Source organism: Chelon labrosus, assembly GCF_963514085.1.
Source record: "Chelon labrosus genome assembly, chromosome: 6".
In the NCBI taxonomy this organism is placed as follows: Eukaryota; Metazoa; Chordata; class Actinopteri; order Mugiliformes; family Mugilidae; genus Chelon; species Chelon labrosus.
The window spans coordinates 17,154,922-17,179,497 of NC_140342.1; the positions used below are offsets into that span (position 1 = coordinate 17,154,922).

General features: G+C 42.6%; 1 protein-coding gene across 3 annotated transcripts; it reads left to right on the top strand.

Annotated features, from left to right (window-relative positions):
- Positions 1 to 3,281: 3,281 nt before the first annotated feature.
- cables1 (Cdk5 and Abl enzyme substrate 1) lies at positions 3,282 to 23,295 on the top strand. 3 transcript variants are annotated; one of them, XM_084547323.1, is made up of 11 exons: positions 3,282 to 4,246; positions 10,821 to 10,901; positions 11,048 to 11,140; positions 12,593 to 12,670; positions 15,187 to 15,222; positions 16,369 to 16,474; positions 17,929 to 18,085; positions 18,220 to 18,323; positions 20,156 to 20,262; positions 20,427 to 20,634; positions 21,492 to 23,295. In XM_084547323.1, exons 1-11 carry the CDS (start codon positions 3,690 to 3,692, stop codon positions 21,630 to 21,632), a joined length of 1,668 nt encoding a protein of 555 aa, XP_084403449.1. In that variant the 5' UTR covers positions 3,282 to 3,689; the 3' UTR covers positions 21,633 to 23,295. The 3 variants fall into 3 exon arrangements, with proteins under 3 accessions (XP_084403449.1, XP_084403450.1, XP_084403451.1); XM_084547324.1 differs by lacking the exon at positions 15,187 to 15,222; XM_084547325.1 differs by lacking the exons at positions 12,593 to 12,670; positions 15,187 to 15,222 and having other exon boundaries at positions 3,283 to 4,246.
- Positions 23,296 to 24,576: the final 1,281 nt, after the last annotated feature.

Genomic DNA, 24,576 nt, shown 5'->3' on the forward strand with positions numbered 1-24,576 from the left:
AGGTGCTCGTACGGGTTGCACAAAGCCAGGCCATTTCCCGTCTTTGTGCTAAGCTAACTGGCTGCTATATTTTTATAATACAGAGTGGTATGAATATTTTCTCTTTAAGTGTGTTTCCCAAATACTCAAACTTCTCATGTTAGCACATTCTTCTCATAGCCGTCCCCACAGATTTGATGAATAAATTCATCATCACTCCCTAAATCAGATTTTTTTATTTTTTTATTATTTTTCATCTTAACAACGCACAACTTATTTCCCATAATTCTCACTGTTGTGAAAGCGAGTGGCCTTTGGCGCTGAGTAAATCGCCGAGATATCTAAGTGTCATCCAAAAGCTTGCGGTTAAACTAAAGGTGAACTTCAGGGAGCTCTTTCAGATTTCTCGCTCTATTAAGACGGAGCCGTCCCTGTTTGAGGACTCAGCGCTGGCCCCAGGCGTCGCTCTTATCTAAATCCCTCATCAGCGCACACCTAATCCGATCACAGCTGATAATGTTGATAGATTTGATTCTCCCCTGAGACCGAGGCAGGATTTGTTATTTGAATTAATTATTTCTGTATCCCAGTAGTTTGGACAGTCTTATGGCTCAGGTTTTCATCCGGATAGTATGCTGTAGTTTCTCTTTTCGGCTAGGGTGCACTCTCTAGGTGATTCTGTCATGCTTTCTGGCCTCTGTCTGTGTGTGTGTGTGTGACGTATGCATGTCAAGAGTGTGTCCCAGCCAGGCCAACTAAGGAAGGCGGCCACATTAGCACCCCTGAAATAGCTTGGATGGCATTTTAATTGCTTTCCCCTGCAATGTCTCAAAACATTATTGGAATAAAAAAGCAAAGGTGAAACCTTTCCCAAGCTTGGGATTACTGAGAACACTAAATGTACGTCACAGGCGGGGAGTATCTCCCAGTGAGAGCTAAATTCCTCGCTATTGGTAAATGGTAAAACAATAAATATATCAATGAAAGAATTTTATTTCCCCATTGTTGTCTCTGATCTTTGCCCTCTTCCTTCCACATTCTGGCCCGTCACCTTAATCACATTTTTCTTTCAGGCCCCTCCGTTCATTATTAGGCCAATAACTATTCCTGCTACTGCACAATCCATTAAGAGTCTACGGTATTGTGTTTCTGCCTCTCCCGGCAGTGAGGGAAAATGCATGATCTGTGCTGGCATGTTTGTCTTTAATCATTGTGAAAGTAATAGCAGAGTCATGTGCATGGAGCCTTACAATGAGGTGTTGAAGTACTTCATGAGTAGGAAACTTCACACAAACACAGGAAGCTCAGTGTTTCTCACCAAGGGCAGGAGTCTTTGCCGTGGCGCTGCAGGGGCTGATGGGCTGCTCAGATTAACTGGGGCCAAAGAACCTGCAGTTCCTACTCTTTATGTTGTCCGGACCGTTTACTGAAAGGCATCGGAGCGTAGATCTGCAGGCTGTGAATGTTAAATGAAGACATATCGCATTCTGGTTTTGTGGACTGAGAAAGAGTTAAAGAGTCAAAAGAAAGAGCGAAAACTCCCTTAGGTGCCTTTTTAAGAAGCACTGTAATCGTTAATAATCTTGTGCATGCTTACGTCTTCAGCACAGCATTACAGGACGAGCAATTCGAAGGGATTATGGAGTCGATATGATCAATCTCAGTGTCTCAAGCCTGCATTAGTTATGATGCTATTAAAACACACTGCTGTGGGCCTAGAATGGATGTTTTGATTTGGCTTCATAAAGTTACTATGTGATTTGTTTATAATGCAGAATGTGGGATACGTGCCGTATAATGCTGATCTGAGGTGCAACAGAGACCTCTAGTGGTGATGAAGAGCAATACTTTGGCAGTTTAAATAGCACACATTCATGATTTATTTATAAGAGGTTATTCTCTTGATCACATCTGTATGTAACTGATGATTTAAACTCTGGCAATTTGTATTTGTAATTAATCTGAGCTTTTTTTTTTGGTGTGCATTGTGGCTTATTGTCACACTGTAGAGTCAGTGTTAACACTGTTAGTAACACCTGTACTGTATCTGTAATGTGACCAAGGCCTATTATTAACCTCAGTCAGGCTATCAGTCAGAGCTGGGATGACTCAACTTAACTGGAAGCTTCCTCTCACCAGGACTGTAAATTAGAAAACTTGTATTTAAATTCTTTTGATATATCTAAACTATGTCTGAATTAATACTCAGAACCTTTGTACCTCCTCTGCCTGAGGATAAAGTAAAAGTAAGCTAAAGTAAAGCAAAGCCAGTTTTTCACTAGAAAGTGAGGTTGATTTTATTACATCACTGTTATAAATACTGCTGCTCTCTCATATAGATTTTGCTCTTTGCTTTTGTCTTTCTCTATAATGGATTATCAGGTTTGTTTAATCGCACAGTTTGTTTGGTTTTAAAGTGATTCTGACTTTAATCGTTGATCGCTTCCGACCCTCTGGCTATTCTCAGTCAGGACTGTGATTGTGAACGTGTCAGCTCAACGCCAGCCAGCTGGGATCAGGAGAATATCGTATTTAAGTTGTTAGACAAACATTGCCGGGAGATGAAAAGGAACAAGCATGGATTACCGTAAGGGCAAATCAAGCAACGGCCCGAGATCCTCTGTGGAGTCAGGTCACGTTGCCAGTTGTAGGTAGTTCTCACGTGGAGGCCAGTCCTAAAAGAAAGCTTCATTTACATCAAATTATTGTGCAAACTTAGGTGACATGTGAGAACCCCGGTCTGAGTGGTGTTGCAGCACAGAGCCACTGCTTGTTTTCTTGGTCTAGTATGAGGAAGTTGCCATGTGGTTTCTGCTGCTTTCACTTTACTAGACAGGGACTTTGAATCTGTGGGACATAATGGGATCCAAGTCCATTTTCAGACAAATGGCGGTTTCAGTGGGATGATTGCATCATTCTCCAGGTTGAAATCGAGGAATTATATATTAACCTTTATTGCATCTTAAATTAAATCAGCAATCCGGGATCATTCTCCAGCCCTTCCTCGGAATATGCCACTCCTGCTTGGGCCACTGTGCCTGTCACACAAAAACCACTAGATGGCATGTTTAATGGGGTTACGGCCAAAAACAGCATTCGCAGTGCGCGTCAAGCAGACAGATGGCGCAGTTGCCTCAGAGATGCTGACACGTACGGTTCACAAAATGATCTATTTTCTCAAAACAAACACAGCCGGGCCCCATTCTGTCAGCGCCCTGTGCGCACCGAAGACGCATTAAGCCGCTCTTTCGCCATGCTGTGGTTTAATTTGTAACCCGGAATGCTGAACGTTTTCACACCACTGTGCTAAACACTCCTCGTGGAGTCACAAAAAAATGGTGCAGAAGAAAGAAAAAGTTGATCACTGGTTAAAACTGGGCAGAGTTTATTTTTTTTATTTTTTTATAGGTTTGGAGATACGTGTTCGGAGTTTATGTAATTTTGGCACGCACTGTCAGAGTGGAGGATTCAGCAGTCAGGAAAAGGTACAAAAAAACACACACTCTGAATTCCTGGCAGCTCATTGGTCCAAATTTTTCCTGTGCTGCCACAATACTGCACACACGTGACCTCCCTGTTTTCACCCAGTTTAACGCATGCACTTAAAAGACAGGCAGCCACCGTTCACCAACACAAGCACGATTAGCTCAATATTAATGTCAACGAGGTAAGATCGCGGCTGCGGGGACTCGGATCACTGGAAGCGGACCATGGCGGCTGCCACGAGCAGCAACACATCCACGGCCACGCTACAGATAAAGCACTCCAGCATTGAGCATACGCGGAAACGCATAGACCCGAGGAGGAGGCAAGCGGCGCTGTCTTTTCTCAGCAACATTTCTCTAGATGGACGACCCGTGCAAGACGATGCAGACAATCAAAACGAAGAGGATAACTCGATTGAAGATAGGACTAGACACAGCCTGGTTTCTCCGGAGCGCTCGGTGTACGGGGCGGCTGGCGCAGCTGCTGCGGCGGCGGCGGCGGCGAACACGGCCGCCCAGGCGCTCGCTTTTGCAAACCAGGCTCTCCTCGCCAGCAGCCGGGCCAGTTTTGGGACGGGTCCCGCTGCTGCATCGGTGGGTGCAGACACAGAGGGCGACGCTTTCTTGCCCTCCACGCTCAGCTCGCCTTTCTCCGGGGTCCCAGCCTCGACTAGAGGGAGGCTGCAGACATACACTCAGGGAATCCTACCTGCCCCCTACTCCAGGCAACACTCCCAGAACTACTGCCTGGAGGGCGGACAGATAGAACCGCAGAGGTCAAGGTAACTGTGTAAACAAAGGCTTTACTTCACTCTCTGTACATGCAGCGCAATATAAGTGTTGAAATGGTGGTTAAAGGTTCCAGTCTGTCTGCAGGATTTGCGCAGTCAGGTCATTAAACTGTTCACTGAGGTGAACATTGCAAGCACACAAAAACTTTTGAAGTCATAAAAGTGTCAGTGCAAAGATGCACAACAGTTCTGCCATGTTTGGTACTTTCACAGCTTTTTTTTTTTGGCATGTGGTAATACACATTGTTTCTTACAATTAGATGCCACTTTAGCAGAATAGTATCAGCCAGAAAACAATTTCTTCTGCCAAATCTTAGAAGATCATCAAATTATCAAATGATTAGTAACTCGTTGACATGCTGAGATACTGTAAAAAGCTTAAAAACTGTGTAAATATTGAGTTTCTTGTTCAGTCACAATCACAAAAGGCATGAATGAATGAATTCTATGAGCAGTTTTTCTGCAGGTTTTTTTTTTTTTTTCTTTTTCTTTTTCCCAGTCAGCTGTTTTGAAAAGGTACTTTCGGTTCTAAGCAACGCCGTCTGCTTGGACACAACAATACCCAGCGGGAGGAGAAAGTTCAGCTGTTTGTATATTTTCTCCATGCAGGTGCTTGCAACCTTGTGACTCACTGGTCCACAGTGACAGACATCCATTGTATGATCAAAGTTCCAGCAGCTGCAGGAGCTGTAATCTAGTTTCCCCAGAGAGGAGACCCGTCTGTGCTTTTTCTTATATGTTCTTGGGCTCTTTGTCAAATTTACTTCACCTCGAATTATTTTTAGTGGACGTCATTTCAGAACTTGGCAAACACCTGCTGTCTCCTTCTCCTCCGTGTGACGCAAACATCCTGTAACTCTACACCGGCGTTCAGCCCCGTATGCAGCAGGGGCTCGCCGCTTCACGTGGACGTTTTTTATTTGCCCTCTTTTGTCTGCTTCATCTTCGCAGCGGCGCCGCGAGGAGAGGGTTTGGAGGGTCTCGCCTCTCAGCGGGACAGCTGTCCGTAACAGTCATCCGGTGCTTCTCTCACTGTCAGAACCTGCTGTCAAATCCTCTCCGCTTTGCTTTCCATTCATAGACCCTCTCTTGCTCAAGTCCTCTCCTCCCTCTGGTCCTCGGCCAGACTTCTCAGGAAGCACTGCTTCGCAGTTAAACATCCAGTTCCACTTCTGGACCTCATGGAAATGTGTACCGCCAAAATAACGGGTTATTAAAGGCTTAATCTGTATGAAAAATGTGTATAAAATATGTTTTATAACAGCCAGTACATCGTTAATCAAATGTTAAACACAAGTAACTATGGAAGACTGAATAAAGTAGCGTCTGTAGTAGAAGAATTATAATTTAAATACGTCTTCTCAAAGCATTCACTGCCAGCTATTACTGGTAAAAAATTAATGTTTTCAAGTTTTCACTATCTTGTGCTGATGAGGTTCAAAACACAGCCACGGTGTTCATTGCTTGGCATCCCATCTGCACTCAGCTGTTCATCTAGTGAATACACTATGAGGCTGTTTAAACCCCGACTGTATCCTGCTTTGGGTATGTGCTTGGAGGACGTCCACAGAAAATGAATTTTAACGTTGAGAAACAAGCAACCTGCTGATGGAGCCATATTCCACCGGCGTGCAGACAGACAAGCGCCCTGCACAGTGCCTGGTCTGTTTTCTGAGGGCAGCTGGTGGAAACGTGTCCAGAGGTCCCTGGCTGGGAGAGGCAGGATGCCCAGGCTTTCTGAGAAGCAGCCTGGCTCTCGCCTCTGTGTTTTCTGTCCTCCGCTTCCTCTCCCAGGGGCATCAGAGACACGCTCTCCCCTCAGACTTTTTGGCCTTGAGTCCCCGCTCCCATTCAGGAAGTCGCGCAGCCTCTGATGTGCCGCCAGGATAGACTCTCTGAGGCCAAAGCTGCTTTAGACCGCCCCCCCTCGCCAGAATCGAATGCATGGAAGTGAGGAATAATTTCACATTCAGCTTCCCCTCCACGTCTCAGCATTCATCCATCATGAATCAGCACGCCAAAGGGTTGTGGCTTTAAATATAGCACACCTATTACCATGTGGTCGTATCTGCCCGAGGTGCGGAGCAATTTTCATTCTATTCTTCCACTCCCTGAAACACAAGGGGGCTTCTTTTGGCTTCCTTTCGTCCCCAGTAGGTAGTGCAGAAACATGTACTGCACAAAACACTCTGTCTGGAAAACAAGCAGCACAAGCCACCGTAATGGTCCTCTGGAGCCTTGTGTGATTGGGTCACATACTTCTGGTTACGAGGTTGATTGTTGTTCGCTGAGGTCATGGTTGGCATAATCACAGGATTATGTAAGAATGCTTCATTTTCCTTTGCGGAGTCTTTCAGTGTCTGAGCTGTCAACATATACTCAGAAACGCCAACAAGGATTGGAAAAAAAAAAAAGTAGGAAATTGGACCCCAGTTAAAAAATTCCACACCACCACTTGCTCCCATATATACCTGTGACACACACACAATATCTATTTTTATTAGCATTTTTTTGTCCATTTATTTTTCAAATCCGCTCATACATCCCACTGGAGGATCAGAGAGGCTGAACTCCCCTGACAGGATTTTCCTTTTTATCAGAATAATCACATTTCCGCAAGGCCTGGGCTGTATTTGTGTGAAGAAGCCCAGAACATTACATTTATTTTTCACCCGGCGACTCTACAGCAAGAGGGAAGACTATGTCCCGTGGCAGGCAGCCAATGGGTCGTACGTGTGAAACTGTTGAATCTCCGAATCTAAACAGTCCACTTGAGTTTTATAGCTTCATTTCGTGGCGCCACTGGGCAGGGTTATCGATAGCTTTCTGAAACATTATTTTAATGAAACAGGAAGGGTTTCTAAGTGGAAAAGGTTTTATGTCGTGTGAACTACTTTGGTGAAACTTAAACACTTGAGGCAACAATGGGAGGAATTGTTTCAGAGACACTGAGGGATGCTTGTTGTTGCTGTTGATTTACGCCGAGCCTCCTTTGAAGCTTCTGACCGGGCCTCGTTAATGTCAGACTGGGTAGAAACAGACTGTTCTGACTCTTAATTTGTGGAGTTTGCGTCTAAAGTGAATCAGTGGCCTGGCCCATGTTTTTGTTTCCAGGATTTGTCCTGGCCTGGAAAACATCTTTTGCGTTAAAAGCACGTCCTGCTGCTGCTGCTGCCGCCGTTCATTGACAGTGACCGGATCAAAGTCCTCACCAGCGCAGATCAGGCATGTCCTCGTGGACTGGAAACATGCCCTTCGGCTAATGGGTGAATGACTTTTTGAAGTAACAACTCACTGAGATTTGCACTGGAAAATGACTAGATGTCACACAGAATGGAGACAAATGATCACACTGGAGGCTATTTCTCCTTTGGCACAGATTGGGTGTACAGTCTAACACTCTTGGCAGAGCGTAAGGGTAGATTATTTTCATGTCTGTCATACTCAGTCTTATATATACAGTACACTGCGTCGCTGGTCATTTCTCCAGTCCGTAGAGGCTGTATAATTATTTGTGAGGAAACGTAGCTGAAGCTTTGTAACAGGATCTTTGTGTCACTATTATCCAAGGGAAGTCCTGCCTGGGCAAATAAACGCCTCGGCCACTTTGATACCATCTTGATTTTTAGGTCATTTGCTGAAGTTTCATATTAGCTTTTGTCGAAGCTTTCAGGAAATGTTTCTGCTTTCTTTATTCTTGTAAAGCTGTGTAAGACCAGAAGGAGGATTAATGCAAGAAACACATTTTCACTGCACAGATGCCTGATATACACCGATCAGCCACAACATTAAAACCACTGACAGGAGAAGTGAATAACATTGACCATCTTGTGACTATTCAATATTCTGCTGGGAAACTAATGGACCTGGCATTTTTGTGGATGTTGCTTAGACATGTAGCACCCGCCTAGACCAGACCAGACACCCCCACCCCATAGCAATGACACTCCTTGATGACAAAAGCCATCCCCAGCAGGATGCAGCCTGACACAGACACAAAAACGGTTTAAGAACAACTCAAAAAACATGAAGAACAACACAAGGTGTTGACCTGGCCTCCAAATTCACTAGATCCCAAACTGATCAAGTATCTGTGGGATGATCCACAGAGGTCCCTCCCCTCAGCCCTTTAGGACCCAAAAGCCCCCACTAACAACATCCTGTTGCCAGACACCACAGGACACCCTCAGAAGGCCCATGTCCATTCTCTGATGAGTCACAACTGTTTTGGAGGCTCAAGGTAGACCTACACAATATTAGGAAGGTGGTCGTAATGTTATGCCTGATCGTCTATATTTATTTATTTTTTTTTACTTTTTTACCCTCATTGAGACTGTTCTACAGCCTCATTAGGGAATAGTTAGCAAACTTTTGTCTGTTTACACATCTAAAAGAACCAAAACTGGAAATTCAGGTCAGAAATCACCAAAACAAAGATGAAAAAACCTGAACCGATCTGTTGGGTTTTGATTCTCGGTGGGTTATGTAGTCATTTGACCTATATTAAAATATCAATCAGTAGAGCTTTAGCTCAAGGCTTTCATATTCCTTACCAACATCCCATTTCTTCTTCTGAATTGGACTTGGAAATACACAACTAAGATACCACCAGAGAAGCCTTTGTCTGCCTAGGATACCTGCAGTCATAGATCCTTATCCAACCCATCCATCTCTCTGGGCTGTCACTAAAGGGGGATGATGTAAGACTGACCGTAAATCACTACTCGTCTGACCTTCAAGCAGAGGTCAGGCCAGACCCCTTCATCACGACCCTTTCAGCCTTAATGTCAGCTGTCTGCTCTTCTAATGGTTTTCATCATTTGAACCAAGACCATTCGCCACAAGTTTATGATCATTAGCGACTATAATAAAAAGTGCAAAAGGTTAGCCAGTATAAGGGCTCTTCGTTTTTTTGTCCGCTTCAGTGGTTCCGGCCCCTTTCGTGTAAACACTTAACTCAGCCCATCTCCTCTGGTATACAGTGGTCACTCAGCCTGTTGTTGGTTTAGACTCTGGGAAATCCTCAAGGACAGAGTCATCTTTTGTTAATTTGTCCTCATGCTCTGTCGTTCATTAACCAGACACTTTACTTTACACGCGCTGTCTCTGCCTTCGCTCGAAATCCTCAGTGAAGAGGGATGGGCCATCAGCATGTGTTAATGCTCCAAGGTCTGCATTATTACAGCACACTGTATTTTGAATTACACAGAACAGAAAGCATGGCATGACCGGTCACTTTAATCTCCCTGTGGCGTAAGATGATTTTATTACTTGATGACAAATAAACCTTTTGGGAGGATGTGTCAGCTTTTTTTTTTTGTTGCTGTTATCTGACCACTTACGTGTTCATTTCCACTTCTTTCAGTGTGGCCGCCTCGCAAGGCGTCTGACTAACAACTTGGATCCTGTTGTTACCGTGGCATTAAACATGCAATTATAACCTAATTTTGGATCAGCTCAGGCATACTTAGCTATTACATGTGGGCCTGTTTCTGAGACTGGCAGCCGACCATATAAAAAGCGGTCCAGCCGAATTAGCCAGTTGAGTTGAGCAACTAAAGTGTGAAATAAAGGCCATCTGTGACAAAATGTGTTACACAGAGTGCTCGCAGAGCCGGCTCATTATCCTCTTAGCGGCCCTGATCCTGGAAAATTCTCTGTGATCTACGTAAGACTGAGGAGCGATCGTTGACCGCACAGGCACGCGGTGGTGTTGATTGACGGCAGTCATAGCCCAACCGTCCAGAAACACGTTTTTGTTTTTATAGTGTGTTTAAATTAACCACAGAACATATAGAGACGAGTGATAATTTGACAGCGTGGTTTGAACTTTGTTCCGAGGCCCTCAGGGGCCGCACACGTGCTTTGTTCTTCTAAGGCTAGATATTGAATCTTAATGCATTTCGTGTGCTACTGCTGAAATGCAGATCAGATCCAATTTCAGATTTTTAGGGTTGATAGGTAACCACATGCATCTCTTCCTCAAACTAATGTATCTAAAATATGTCCAATATGACACTTGAGTAATGCACCATACAGTACTTGTATTGTATTTAGTCAGCCTGGCCTATTACTGACAAAACATCAATCACTGTAATATTATTGATTGGTATTCCTCAAGTTAATTCGTTTCTCAGTCCGTGTGTAAAAGTGCGGTTATTTACCCGTCGCTTTGAAGGAAAATGAAGGTTTGGGTTGAAACGTCCAGCCCTGTTGTTAAATTCTGAGGCCTTGTATTATTCTAAAAGCTTGACTGACCTCAATTTGTGCGGACCTCTTATGGATTTTTATGGACTCCCCACTTTTTCCATTTCAGTTATTACTCTGGAATTGTCTTTTATTTAGTGTTGTTCCTTTTAATCAAATTGCTTTGCAGCACTGCGCTTTGGGGGGGGGGGGGGGGGGGGGGGGAGAGTGAGAGAGAGAGAGAGAGAGAGAGAGAGATCATGTTAAGGATTATCCCCATTTTGCAAGAGTTTGTTGCAAAATGACCGTTGTAAAATGTCCTGTAAGGTTTTGTTGATGTTTCTTCATGTCCCCTGACTTGACTCTTCCCTTCTGCCAGCGTTCCTAGACGAAGGCTCATCTCTCAGCGCTCTTCGCTTGAAACTCTAGAGGACATTGAGGAAAACGCTCCTCTTCGCAGGTAGTAAACCGCACAGTAACACCCCTCACATTCACCCTGCTTCTGTGTGTTGTGTCAAAAATGCAGCTCAGTGCAAAGCCTCTCGCCTGGCACGGCTCCTCTGTTTTGCCAAGGTACTGATGTTTAACGTTTGTTCTACATTTTAGATGCCGAACCCTATCGGGTTCACCCCGACCAAAGAGCTTCAAGAAGGTCCACTTCATAAAGAACATCAGGCAACATGATATGCGCAATGGAAGGTACGAAGGCAAACAACCCTATGCCTTAGTCAATACAAGTCCTCAATGAATAATGGCAGGCTGCCCCAGTCAATGAACTGCAGTTTGGATGTTTCTCACATTACAGTCCACATCGCCGCTGAGCAGACCTGGCCCGTTCACAGCATGTCATTCTGCCTTGTGCATAAATGTAGTAGGGAATCATGTCTTATTTACACCGAATATAACGTGACATATTTATTTGATCACACAGAAAATCTCGATATCACACCATGAATCACCCTCACCATTAAATCGCACTGTGTCACAGTTTACACGAGCACGTGTGCGGCACACAAGCCCCCGGATGCAAACACTTTTTTTTTTTGGCACAGCCCCGGTTGATGTTGAGGTAATGATTAAGTGTGTAGTCAGACCAGGAGACCCGTGGAGCGTTTCTGATGTGGTGGCAGTCGTTATTATCACAGTTAAATCGTATTTGACGGGTAACTCACTTAGCTGTTTTTGTGCATTATCCGGTCTATTTCTGGTCCTTTTTAATAGTGACATGTTTTTAGCTGTACTCTATCTTAAATTGGGCTTGTTTGATACATAGCGATAGATTTATTTTTTTTGTTTAGTGTCGTGCAGCACCTGTTGTTTAGACTTTAGTGTACCATCTTGATAAGCTGCGCCTCTTAACTTAAAGGAGAACTATTCTTTTTTACAACCTGGACCTTATTTCTAGCATAAAATACCGTTGTTTACTCACCCATATAACTTTTGTGTCATTTGCACTCGTTCAGGAGATAATTAGATCTGCGTATATCCATATAGTGGGAGTGACTGGGGCACCGAGACACAGCCTCTAAATAATGCATTATCTGCTGTGAAACTCGTTCATTTCACCAATATTTTGTGCTGTTATAATAGCACTAGGGTATCATAACAAAATATTGGCGAAATGAACGAGTTTCGTAGCAGATAATGCGTTATTTAGAGGCTGAGTCTCGGTGCCCCAGTCACTCCCACTATATGGATATACACCGATCTAATTATCTCCTGAACGAGTGCAAATGACACAAAAGTTATATGGGTGAGTAAACGATCATATTTTATGCTAGAAATAAGGTCCAGGTTGTGAAAAACGGTAGTTCCCCTTTAACTCAGTTGACTGGTAAAGTTGTTTTCTCACATCCAACTGGTGCTGGAACTATGTCCTGATTCTGAGTCGGACCTGTTAGAGGTGTAATTATCAGTTTTGTAGTAGTGGTACTCAAAGTCAAAGCCGGTCCGTCCTCTGTGCCGTTGACATCTGGTCACCAACCACTGACTTTACACACTACTACAAAACAACACATCCTGAAACCTCATTCAAGTTCATTCTCTTCATTCTTATTTATTTTTTTTTACTACGATCTCTCTCCAACTTTAACCTGTGGATCTTTTCCGATAGATGTTGATTAGCTTGTTTGCTATTTTTTTTTTTTATAGGATAGTCCTTATCAGTGGCAGAAGATCCTTCTATAGTGTATTTTCTGTCCTGCCCTATCGAGATTGTAGCCAAGCAGGGTATGTATCCTACAGCATGCCGAACTTCGTAACTCCGTCCAGCCTGTTCTCCCTCTTTCCCTTTGTTTTCTCATCCCTCCTTTATTTTATTTCTGTGGACACACTCTCCCTTTGAGGGTCTGGTGTTGGTGGATGCATTTTTTATCGTCGTAGGTTGATAAATAAATAAGCAGCGGGCTGAAAAGGGCTTCGGAGGCTTAATTTTTTTTTGTTTGTTTTTAATATCGTCTACATTGCAGCCTAATGCTTGTTGCTTGTATTGCTTTTTCCGTAATGGCTCTGACGGCTTTTGGGCACTCATCCTTTTTGTTTAAATCAACTCATTTTTTTTGTCTGTTGCAACTGTTGCTGGCTTTGCTGTTCACCTTTTCTGGCGTAATTGCAATTAGATTTAGAAACTATTTTAATGTTCTGTCAACCCGGTTAATGATTGTGTGTTATTAACTATATTTGATTATTTCAGAACAGGAATAATCCCTGGCTTATTTTAAGGCAACAGCTGTTTTCTTTTATTTTAAAGCCGCCTAAATGGAAAAGGGTCCCAAATTTCTTGCGTATGGGGGGGGGTCGCTCGGTCCTGACATTCCCCTGTCAGTCACATGAAACGGTGTTTTGAAGGAAGTGAAAGGGAAAGTGGGCAGATAAACACCAGAGAGCACAATGCGCTTCACATCAGGGTTTAGTGAAGAGCATAAAGGGCTCAGTCCGTTTGTGGAATTTCCTAAGCCAGCCGATCAGTGCAAGGTCAAGGGTTAATCAACCCCCCTGCGGGGCTATCCAATAAGCACATTCGACCGCTCATTGCCGCTAATTGACTGTTTACAGTTAGACTTTGGCTGGCTCACATTGAGTGCCGCAACTGCTAAACAAAGTTTTATTGGACGACTGGGTGCAATCAGCTGATTGCGTGTAGTTTTTCTTCTGTCTGTCCTTATTTCTTTTGGTTTTAATGATAACTACGGCTCTGGGAACAACAGTTGCCAAACTGTGCAGCACAGATCCCACTCAAATCAAACATTGGCTTCTCACTGACTATGGTTAAATGAACAATGTTTCTCCAACCTGGTGGACAACAATAGAGATTCCAACTTCACTGTTTACATGGACAGTTTACAAGATATTTGTACTTACTTGCACTAATGCGTCATTCAGAATATACCTACTTTGACAGTGTAGTGTTTCTGCTCATTAGTGTGAAATCTGCCAGAAATATTACAGAAGTAGACATTTCTTTTTCTTTTTCTCAGCAATATTGAATTCATGCAGTAGAAAAAGATGTCTACGGCGCTGCCCACATTGATTCTCAGCTTTTTTAATCAACAGGGTTTTCATACCACCATGGTTTTGTCCCTCCCGGAAACTTTGGCAAACATGTGCAGAAAAAAATGTCTAAAAGAGTTAGACATGAAGAATTACACCACTTCTGTCAGTTAAAAATTAAGCCATAGCCAGGAGAAGGTGAGCTGTGCTTAGCATAGGAAGACAGATAGCTTGACTTTGCTGTAAAACATTTTTTAAATATGTTATAAATCTTGTCTGACTGCAAGATTTTTCTGGGTTAAAACACTTCAGCTTCAGCTTTCCAGGGCTGGCACGGGTTTTTCTGACACTAAAAGATACATGAACGTTGGGTAATGCTCTTGGCACTGGAGTCTAGTTGGCTCTGAGATGGAAAATTGCATCAAATGCAAAAGACAAATTTCCAGAAAACTGTTAAGGAAAAACTTGGAGAGGCTCACGCAATCACTTGCCATAATGAATGCATTTCAATATAACAGTCCAGCACTTAGCTTCATGAAGGTTAAGGTATTCAGCATTTCTTTAAAATAAGCGAGAGAGCTGTTTATTCAACGGTGTTTTCATTTGTCGTACAATTATATTGTAGTGTTTCTATTATTTTGACAACCGCGTTTTAGTCAGTGGGCTAGGCTAAATAACGGAAACCCTCACGAAATGATCGTACAGTTTGAATCACCACCTTTCTTTCGCTGTTTCAACATAAACTGGAAATTATAATAATCACAAGGGAGGATTTAGTGCAGGACGGTTATGTCAGAATTGTCGCTAGTAATGTTAGGGTTGGGCTTTGTCTAGTGTAATGGGTGGAGTGGGCGAATATTATTACAAGCCAGTCAATCTAAACTGTTTACGTGAGCTGTGAAGTATTCAGTAGTTAAGTGGACTCTTTTAGTCGTGTTAATATTTCTTCTTTGTTTGCCGGGCGCTCCATTGAGAAACCTCGGGCAGGGCATGAGTAGCACGTTGCATATATAGTTACACCAATAACATACAGATGTTTGAAGCCAGTGATTCTTATTCATGCATGTCACTAAGCCTTTTCCTTTCATTTCCTTTCATTCCTGCATATTCTTGGCAGAAGGAAACACAAGCTTTTACTTTCTGAATGGCTCTGTAGAAAAGCTCTCTCCCTAGAAAGCTTTCCTCTTTCACCATTACCACTTTTTTTTCTTTTAATTTATTGTTTTTTTTTTATTAAATCTTCTCTGTTCTGTTAGACGCCTGCTGCCTGGGGGTCTCCCTGTCTACGACAGGTCTGTCAACATTGTGTCTTTGACCTGCCTCTGTCTGCCTGATAACACTGTTTTCATTATAACAGATTGGCTCCACATGCTATCAAAACACTGGGAGGGTCATGTGAGGATCTGCTGTGTCACATATCCTATGTATCTGAGCACAGTTTCAAACAGAAAGCAAGGCTGAGCGAGGGAAGATAAGGGAGCAGTAGAAAAACACGGCGCTGTTACAATTTGACCTCCGCCGTCTGCTGTCTGTCTAGAACTTCCACAAACACAGGTGGATGTTTGGATATCTTCGTCAGCATACAGACGGCAGTTTCTTTGCTGTATTTTTCAAAAACTACGGCTTACTAAGTTTGAAATTATTATGATTTTTTCCACCAAATTTTACATGGCTGTACAGAATTAGCATTCCGCTTTCTTTCATCTAACGCTATGAATCGCTATCAGTTATTCATTATGGCAGACTGTTGATAAAGTGACGGCAGGCATGTAATCTTGTCTGTCAGCGTGCACACTCTAAATTAGCCTTTGCTGACAGTGACCTAAAACCATCAACTTATATCATAGCAGTGACCAATTTTTTACAGTTTGGTCATAAAATGTGCACGTTTTGCTGCTCCTCTGGTTTCATAATGTGATTTTATCCTGGTGCTCCAACCATAGTATTCCAATTAAATATGATTTTACGGCCACAAAGTAAAATTTTACATGCACTAGCGCTGTTTGTGGCCCAGATAAAATGTGCACAGTCGAGGGCTCCGCTGGCACGCTTCGATCTCCGGCCGTCTGTTTTCTAGGCTTCAGGAGAGCTTTTAACCTCCCGCACGTCTCCCGCAGCAGTACAGCAGTTCAGGCATTGGCGAGGCAACAGCCGAGTTTGAGGAGACCGGCCTGCTAGAACAAACCTGCTCTCTTCTTCCATCCTTCCTCCCAAGGGCGCACTTTATTTCTGATTGCACTGAGATGCGCCCAAAGACTCGAGCAATTACAAAAAGTAGGCCGGCTGATGAGCGCAGATCGATACAGGGCCTATATTTGGGAAGTACAGAGAGTGTGTGAACAGGCCTCAGCGATGCAGCTAAGGAAATGGGTGGGAGTTGAGAGAGGCTGCAGCACAATCTGTGTGGCGAAAGCTCTAAAAGCCTTGTGCTCTGGTAGGGATGTGAAGCTGGAAGGAGGACGTCAGCGGCACCCGTCAGGAGGTGTGAGCGCCAAGGAGATGGTGATTGGTCTGGAGGGAGTGGAGTTGGGAGCTGATGGAAAGGTGAGAAACCAGCTACGATATGTAGGTGTTCATTCATCATTATGGATAATATGAATGAATATAGATGGGTATATATAGAGTGTCTCTTAAAAAAAATGAAAAAACAGCAATTAATCCAGTCTGCATTAGAAAAAGCAATCACAGCACTGAGATAATAAAAAAAGAAATTGAACAAATATGTATTCATGTGAGGATTTTAGCTTTTTCGGCAGCGTTACAAAACAATACACAGGAGAAGCCAAAAAAACTTAAAAGCTACAGTTAAACATTAAAACATAAAGCTTATTTGCAACTGTTTGAAAGTGATGATATGGGAAAAAAAAACAAGTGAATCCTGAAATATTTTCTTCTAGACTACCATAAAGTGACACTTCTAAATTTTACTGAAATGTAGTGAACTGGACCAAAAAACCTTCCAGAAGTGGCTAGTGCCGTAACTATCCCTAATACATCTTTTCCGCTAAAAAAAAATGCTGAAAAAGCAATTATTTTCCACGATATCATGTCATTAATATGTGTGCAAAATGTCTGCAATGCATAGTCGCATCGCAGCTCATCTTTGCCACTATTTTGAATGAACACTAGCTACTATGCTAGGAACCTAGCTTCTACAGTGCTAGGAAGATAGCTTTTACAGAGGCTAATATGATACTAAGCTAGCTCGCTAAACAAACTACTAGCCTGTATGTATCGTAAGCTTTGCAGTGAGATTAAAAAAGTACAAAAATGGAGCAAAATGTAAGATTTTTGTTTGTCGTGGTAATTTCTACAGATTAACATTCTAGCACATTCGGTTTGTGTATAATATCTCTTTTTCTAAGCATCATTTTGTGTTCGCAAAGCGGGACGACTCCAGGTGTAATTAACCATAAAAAGGACTATGTGTTCATGTAATGTCTGAATCATTGGACATTTTAATTCCCCACTGGGAAAACTGACAAAATCTTTGGCATACAGCTTGTGGAGTTGCTAATGTTGTTTGAGAAACATGGAGTACGTGAGTGTAACTCTTATCCAAACTTGGCAAAAGTCACACATTTTTGTCGCTTCCCACAAGGGCACCTACAGAAGTTTGTTTTTAATGATTAACAGGCGCATTTAACAGGCAAATTAATCATATGGCACGGCTCTCCTGATCCATTTACTTACTTTACTTTCTTGCTGTTGTCATATAAATCCTGGAAATAGCTGTAAACGTGTTGTTTAACACAGATTCTGTCTTAACCTATGAACACACTGAAGCCAGCAAAGCAACATTCCCACTCAAGAAATATGAGGAGCGAGTGCACTCTAAATGCTGGGACACTGTTGCCAATGGTGCTCTTTCCTGGTTTAACAAAATGCTGCTTTGAAAAAGATCCGTTAATATTAACAGGTTGGACAGGTGTAATGTAAGAGCAAATGTTTTTTAAGCTTTTGTGAGACAGAGATTGTAACTACACCTGTGTTTGCAGACCGTGTCCTACACCCAATTCCTGTATCCCACTTATGTGCTGGGTGGCCGAAGAAACACTATCGACTCCACCTCGTCCTTCTCTCAGTCTCGTAACGCAAGCCACCGCAGCCTCAGCTTGGGTCGCGCCAACAGCAACCAGAGCAGCTTAGACACAGGTCAGTTTACAGCCAACAAGTGCTTATGTTGTTCATTATGGATGTCTGTAATGGTCACCTTCAGTTTTTTTCCGTAGTGCATTTGTGGTGGAAAAAGAAGTTAACCTCTGATGTTGTTTTTGTGCTCGTGGCAGGGAATGATTTGGGGGACTTTCGGGAGTACGATCCCAATCTGCTCGACGACCCGCAGTGGCCTTGTGGGAAACACAAGAGAGTGCTCATCTTCCCCTCTTACATGGTGAGAAAAGCCTCCGACATGTCTAACGCACAAGCAACAACAACAACAGAGACTGCAGCCTGGTCCTCAGGAGAGCAGGATGGAAAAGTTGTTGTCGTCCTGGGCCAAATTTGACAAAAGACATTTGGCTTTGCTTTGACATGTTTTGTTGAAATGTCCTGCTTTATCTCACTTTTAATGCTTTTTTTCCCCCAATGGTTCCTTTTTTTTTTTTTTTCTTTTATCATTATAGACCTTTTGTGCTAACGCAGCCAAGAACAATAACACCGGAAAGATGTGTCTGCAGATTCTTTCTAAAAACTCCTCCTGAATTTTATCAGCTATTCTTGAAATGGAGCCAGGAGGACGTTTTAAACCGTTCTAATCAGCAAGGTCATTCAACCAGTCCTTCTCCCACCTTTCTGAGTCTGTATTTAATTCATGTGTACAGCGGCAGCTGCTATTAAACAGCAACATAACAGCCTAGTGTTTGCGCCACAGAAATAATCATTCTCACACTTTACCGGAAAAGAACGGATGTTTTTTTTGTGGTCGGGGAAAAAAAAATAACTCCCTCTAGGTCACCCTTTCCCGGGCTCTGTGTTTTCTTTGCGCAGACTGGCAGAATACACAACAAGGACAGGCATAGTTGAAATGTTAGTCGAGGCCAGGCTGTGTTTTTTTTTTTGTTTTTTTTAATTTATTTTTCTGGTCCTCTCTTCCTCCAATTACAAAACCCAGCATTTGACAATAATAGCCATTGTTTTCACGACGGGAAAGGAACCAGTGAATTCTTAGCATTTCAGGAGTTGAACGCAGGACTCTAGGAAAACTCTATCTGAACTTTCACCTTTTTGTATACACTGCATGCAATTGTGGAAACTTAAAAGACGTAGAATAGAAGCAGGAAACTAGAAAGAAATTGATTTGAATGAGGTAAAGAAGCAGTTTTTCGTCTATGGACTGTGGCATTTTTTATAGTAAAACAGAATAATAAAATGTTTTCTGTGCGAGACAAGGTTTTCGCTTATGCCAAGTCAGTCCTTAGGGCTAGAACTATCTATGAAGCATTCGGTCTCCTCTGTGCTTTCATGCTGAGTTGCGCGGTCTTCAGGGTGGATGCCATTATTCACACTCCATGCCGTGCAGGAAATGCCACACATGCATACTGAGAGTCCTCTTTATATTTTTAGCAGCTCTGCACAGTCTGTTCTTAAACTCAGTGGGCACTTTTTTTTTTTTTTTTAAAGGATAATTTCACATCCACTCTAAAAACTACCCCCTTTGAAAATGCACCTTTAGTATAACACGTTAACCGTATATATGTGAGTATCTGTTCATCTCCAGATTAATAGACGGGATCTAACTCGAAGCCCGGACTGTTTAGCCGAGCTGTGACTCACGCACCTGTGCTACTCAAAGCATGCTGCAACAAGCTCTGAGGTTTGTTTAGTGGAAGGCCTGGTGAAGGCCTAGAAAGCTTGGTGAGCTGTCGGGCATGTTCAATGTCATCTGGATTGTATAAGTTAAACGCTGAGTAGTCATCACCAAGTCAAATCCAATTGTATTAATCTGTCTCTCAGTGAAAATTCAAACCGTGTGGTAGAGTATCAAGCTTTACATTCACATTTTGTTTTGTTCATCAGGTTTGCTCTTTTCTGGGATATTGTTCACAGTAAGAAACACAAAGCACTTCGCTGCTTATCCTTTTAGGTGACACCAGCGCTCACCAGTTCTCAGTAAGCCTTCATTGTGAGATGGTGGAATCCAACACTGGGGTGTGAAGATCCAGTTGCTTTACTCAGTGCTGAAAGTGTTGTCATTTTGACTCCGCTTCTGGTTTTCCTTTCCAGACGACCGTCATCGAATACGTCAAGCCCTCTGACCTCAAGAAGGACATGAACGAAACCTTCAAGGAGAAATTCCCCCACATACGACTCACACTCAGCAAGATAAGAAGGTAAAAGCAGAATGGTAGTAGTAGTAGTAGTTTACAATAAAGCAGATTTCAACTCTAACACGAGTGTTCTTTGTTCTTTACCAGCTACTTTGATTTCCTCATTTCCCTACTTTCCTTCCTCATTTGGTCTCTGTGTTTTTTTTTTTTTTTTTTCTTTTGTGCAGCTTGAAAAGGGAGATAAGAAAGCTGGCTCAAGATGAATGCGGGTATGAGGAACCGACGGTGGCCATGGCGTTCGTCTACTTTGAAAAACTCGTTCTCCAAGGCAAACTGAACAAGCAGAATCGCAAACTCTGCGCTGGGGCTTGCGTCCTCCTGGCGGCCAAGATCGGCGGGGATCTAAAGAAGCACGAGGTCAAGCTTCTTATAGATGTAAGTTTCCTCGTGCACACGTCCAAAAATCACAGCTTTGCGGCTTCGTGACGTTGTTGTTAACTCGCATACTTTCATCGCACCGGATTATTAAAGGGTCAGTTGACTCAAATCAAACTTAGATATAGCAAAACTGTCTGCAGCGACTCACTCTCGTTGCACCTAATAGCACCAACACAACTGCGCTGAGGCTAATGAATCAAAACATGGGAAGCTAAAACCGAAACCAGCTGCATGTCCAGATACTGTAAGGACTAAATAAATATGCCTGGATAAACTGATCCTTTAAATGTCATGTCTCAGTGATCACATAAAACTATTGTGTCACATTGCTGTCTGATCCAGAGGAGAGTCAGGTCTAGTGTTTACCTAAAAACACTGATGCTGACGGTTAAGTGGATTCCAGATCTCATAAAAAGCATGAAGTATTTATTTCTTTTTTCTTTCCTGTCAAGGACCATAAAGATAAAAATCATTGTTTTGCTCTGGTTGAAATATATAGGACAAAGGCAGCTAGCATTCTAGCAGATAGTCCTGATCTTCCCTATTCATTATTAAATAAATAATCAATATAAATGTTGGAGCCTGCAAATAACCAGCACAATATTTAGCAAGTGCAAGATCTAAATCTTCGCCTTCAGTGATGTTTATCTGCTGGTAATCGCAGCAAATATTTTCTCTTTTGCCACTATTTTGGGGTTGCCTTGTAGCATGTGGTGACTGCATCACAAAAATCTCTTTCCTTGAGTGTGCCGTGAGCAGAGCAGGACCAGGGCTAAAAATAAGTGGGTGTGGTTTCCAAGTCATTGAGAAGCGTCTATTGTTTCATCCTAATTCTCATTTGATATTTCTGGCAGAAACTGGAGGAGAGGTTCAGAGTGAACCGCAGAGAGCTGATAGCCTTCGAGTTCCCCGTCTTGGTGGCGCTGGAGTTCAACCTGCACCTGCCGGAACACGAGATCATGCCCCACTACAGACGCCTGCTGCAAACGTCCTAGCATTAGTGACCCATCAGGAGGACGGCCGCCAGGTTCTCCCCCTGATCCTCTGCTTCCTACGGTATCCATCCTCTCTCCTTGTCTCGGTTTGAGAACTTTCAGGGTACCGCCGGCTGTCACTGAGCTGCAGCCGTTCATCACTACCGTCAAAGGTCTCCTTCCACTAACAGAACTGAAATCAGCCAAAGGGACTCTAATGTTTTTAAGCAAACTTTCCTCCATTTGTTTGATTCCTTCATCCATCATCACTACAAGAAAGACTTACACTGTCTGCAAACAAGTCGTTTTTCTAGTTTGCATTTTTCAACATCTTACCTTCATCACTTTGTATATTTTAGTCCTCTCTTGTTGATTAAGAGAGCCTTTTCCATTTCATTGTGATGGTGAACTTTTTTTTTCTCTCGGTTAAATCAACCAGTGATTGTAACATTTTTCATCACGTCTTTATCATTAATCTCCTTCTTGTAAACTTTGATACGATTGGTTGCCTCTTGACCTGCCTGAAAATTCAACAAAAGCCCTTTTAAGTGGCTGGACTGTTATTTCTCAGCGTGACTCATCTTTTCACAAGTCATCGTCTTAAAAGTGCACTTTTTTCGAAGACCGCAAGACGCACGGGGACATTTTTCTTCATTGAGCTTGGGAACTAACTCTGGAAAATAAGCTGTGTTCATAAGCACCACAAGCAAGTCATTTAAACTGATTTGTTCTCTTCAATGGTTCCTTCACATTTTTCAACCATCTGCATGAAAAGCAATGATTAACACAGGTACTTGCAGAAAAGATGTGACTTCCTATTTCCACTGAAGTATTCCATTCATTTTTTTCTACCGGTCAGATGCTTGCTACGGACTTCTGGAGACCCACTTTTATCAGTGTCGAATTTCCTGTGCTCTATGTTAGAGTGTATTGCTAGCACATTTACAGTGCTTTAATGGGGTCAAGATGGTTGTTCTCAAGAGTTGTTCACGAGTGCAAAAATGCCATTAGCCAGCGATCGGGATCTGCACCGGGAGGGGCATCAGGGTGCTCTAGTGTTGCCTGTAAGATGTGGGTTAGGACCCTGTGCCAGTAATTACCTTCCATACTGAAGTGTCCTTGAGCAAGACACAGAGTCCCTTCAGGCTTCAGGGACCGACCTCTCTGAGGAGGGGCAAAATCTAAACACGATCCCAATGGGGATCAGGTGAATGATGGACCAGATATTTGCATTTGAACTTTTGATTAATTCGCATTTGTTGATTTGAAATCTACATGTTTAAAAATGAACGACTTTCCCAATGTGACCACTTCAAAACTTTCTATTCCATTTATTCTACATGTATCTCAACCTAATTATTCAGTTACCTTGAAACTGTCTCACACACTACCACAGAGTATTGAAAGGCCACCAAGTCGGACGCCTACAGCAGGCCTACTTAAAGAAAATAGTATTTGCTGCTGCTCGGACAGAGTATTGACGTTATGTGAGTTGAGTTGGAACGTTCACGAGACTAAACCAAACCGTCGATATAAGGTGAAAAAATAAATGAATGCTAAGCTCATTTCTGTTTGCAAGCCCAAAGATTTTGCTGTACGATGCACACTAAAGTTTCTGTGAGGAAAGACTCATGGGTGACACCTACCTGTGTATGTTTGTAAATAAATTGCTTTGCTTGTTCAATCAAAACTCTTGTTTTTGTTGTTGTTTTTGCTTCATTGGTGCTCAGCGTGACGTTCCACGTTGGTCCAGACGTTCATGGTCCCCGGAGTAGGACTCCTAAGGGATTTGGTGGTCCCAAATATGTTCAAATTCTCATTAATCGAATGATTTATCTGCAGATGGATTAGCATTCAATTTTTCACCAAAGTTCCTGGTCCCCAGAGGATGTATCCCAATGACTTGGGTAATCCCCTGGCTTAGCAAGTTCAAGTTTTTGCTTATCAGGTGAAATTTGTTGATATCTACAGATGGACTGATACAAAATGTATGCAGAAAATCATGATTCTCTTATACACTGATTTTTAATATAGTGACAAATATACAAAATTTACATGGACACTCATGGTCCCCAGAGTAGGAATTTTGCGGTCCCCTGATTTTGAACATAGTATGATAAATATATGTTCACGTTCTCATTAACTGAATGATTAATCAGCAGATGGGTCTGCATAAAGCTTTCACCAAAGTTCCTGGTCCCCAATGACTTGGATAATCCCCTGGCTTAGCAAGTTCCAGGTTTTCACTTATCAGGTGAAATTTATTTATATCTACAAATGGATTGACATAAAATGTACACAGAAAATCATGTTTCTCTTATCCACTGATTTTTAATATAGTGGCAAATATGGATCGGTTCAAAATTTACATGGACACTCAGGGTCCCCAGAGTAAGGTCCTAAGGAATTTGGTGGTCCCCAGATTTTGAACATAGCATGATAAATATATGTTCAAGTTCTCATTAGTTGAATGATTAATCAGCAGTTGGGTCTGCATAAAGCTTTCATCAAAATTCCTGGTCCCCAGAGGATGAATCCTCTAACTCGGCAAGTTAAAGTTTTCGCTTATCGGGTGAAATTTGTTGATATCTACAGTCGGACTGACACAAAATGTACTTGGGAAATTAGGACTCTCTAATGGGTACTGGACTCATGGTCCTTAGGAGATGTATCCTAAGTATTTTGGTGACCCCCCTGTCTTTTATCACAGTGACAACAACAGATTAAAGTATTAACTTATCCAGTGACATATGTTAATAAATGGATTGACACAAAATTTTTACAGAAATTCCTAGTCCCCAGAGGATGTTTCCTAATGATCCTCCTAAATGAATTTTGGTGGCCGCCTTACTGCTTTACATTTGTGAGTTTTGGCTGAATTTCAACAACCTTCAGATAGATTGGCGTACAATTTGGTGCAGACAATCATGTCCATCTCAAGATGAATTTAGATCACTATTTTGAA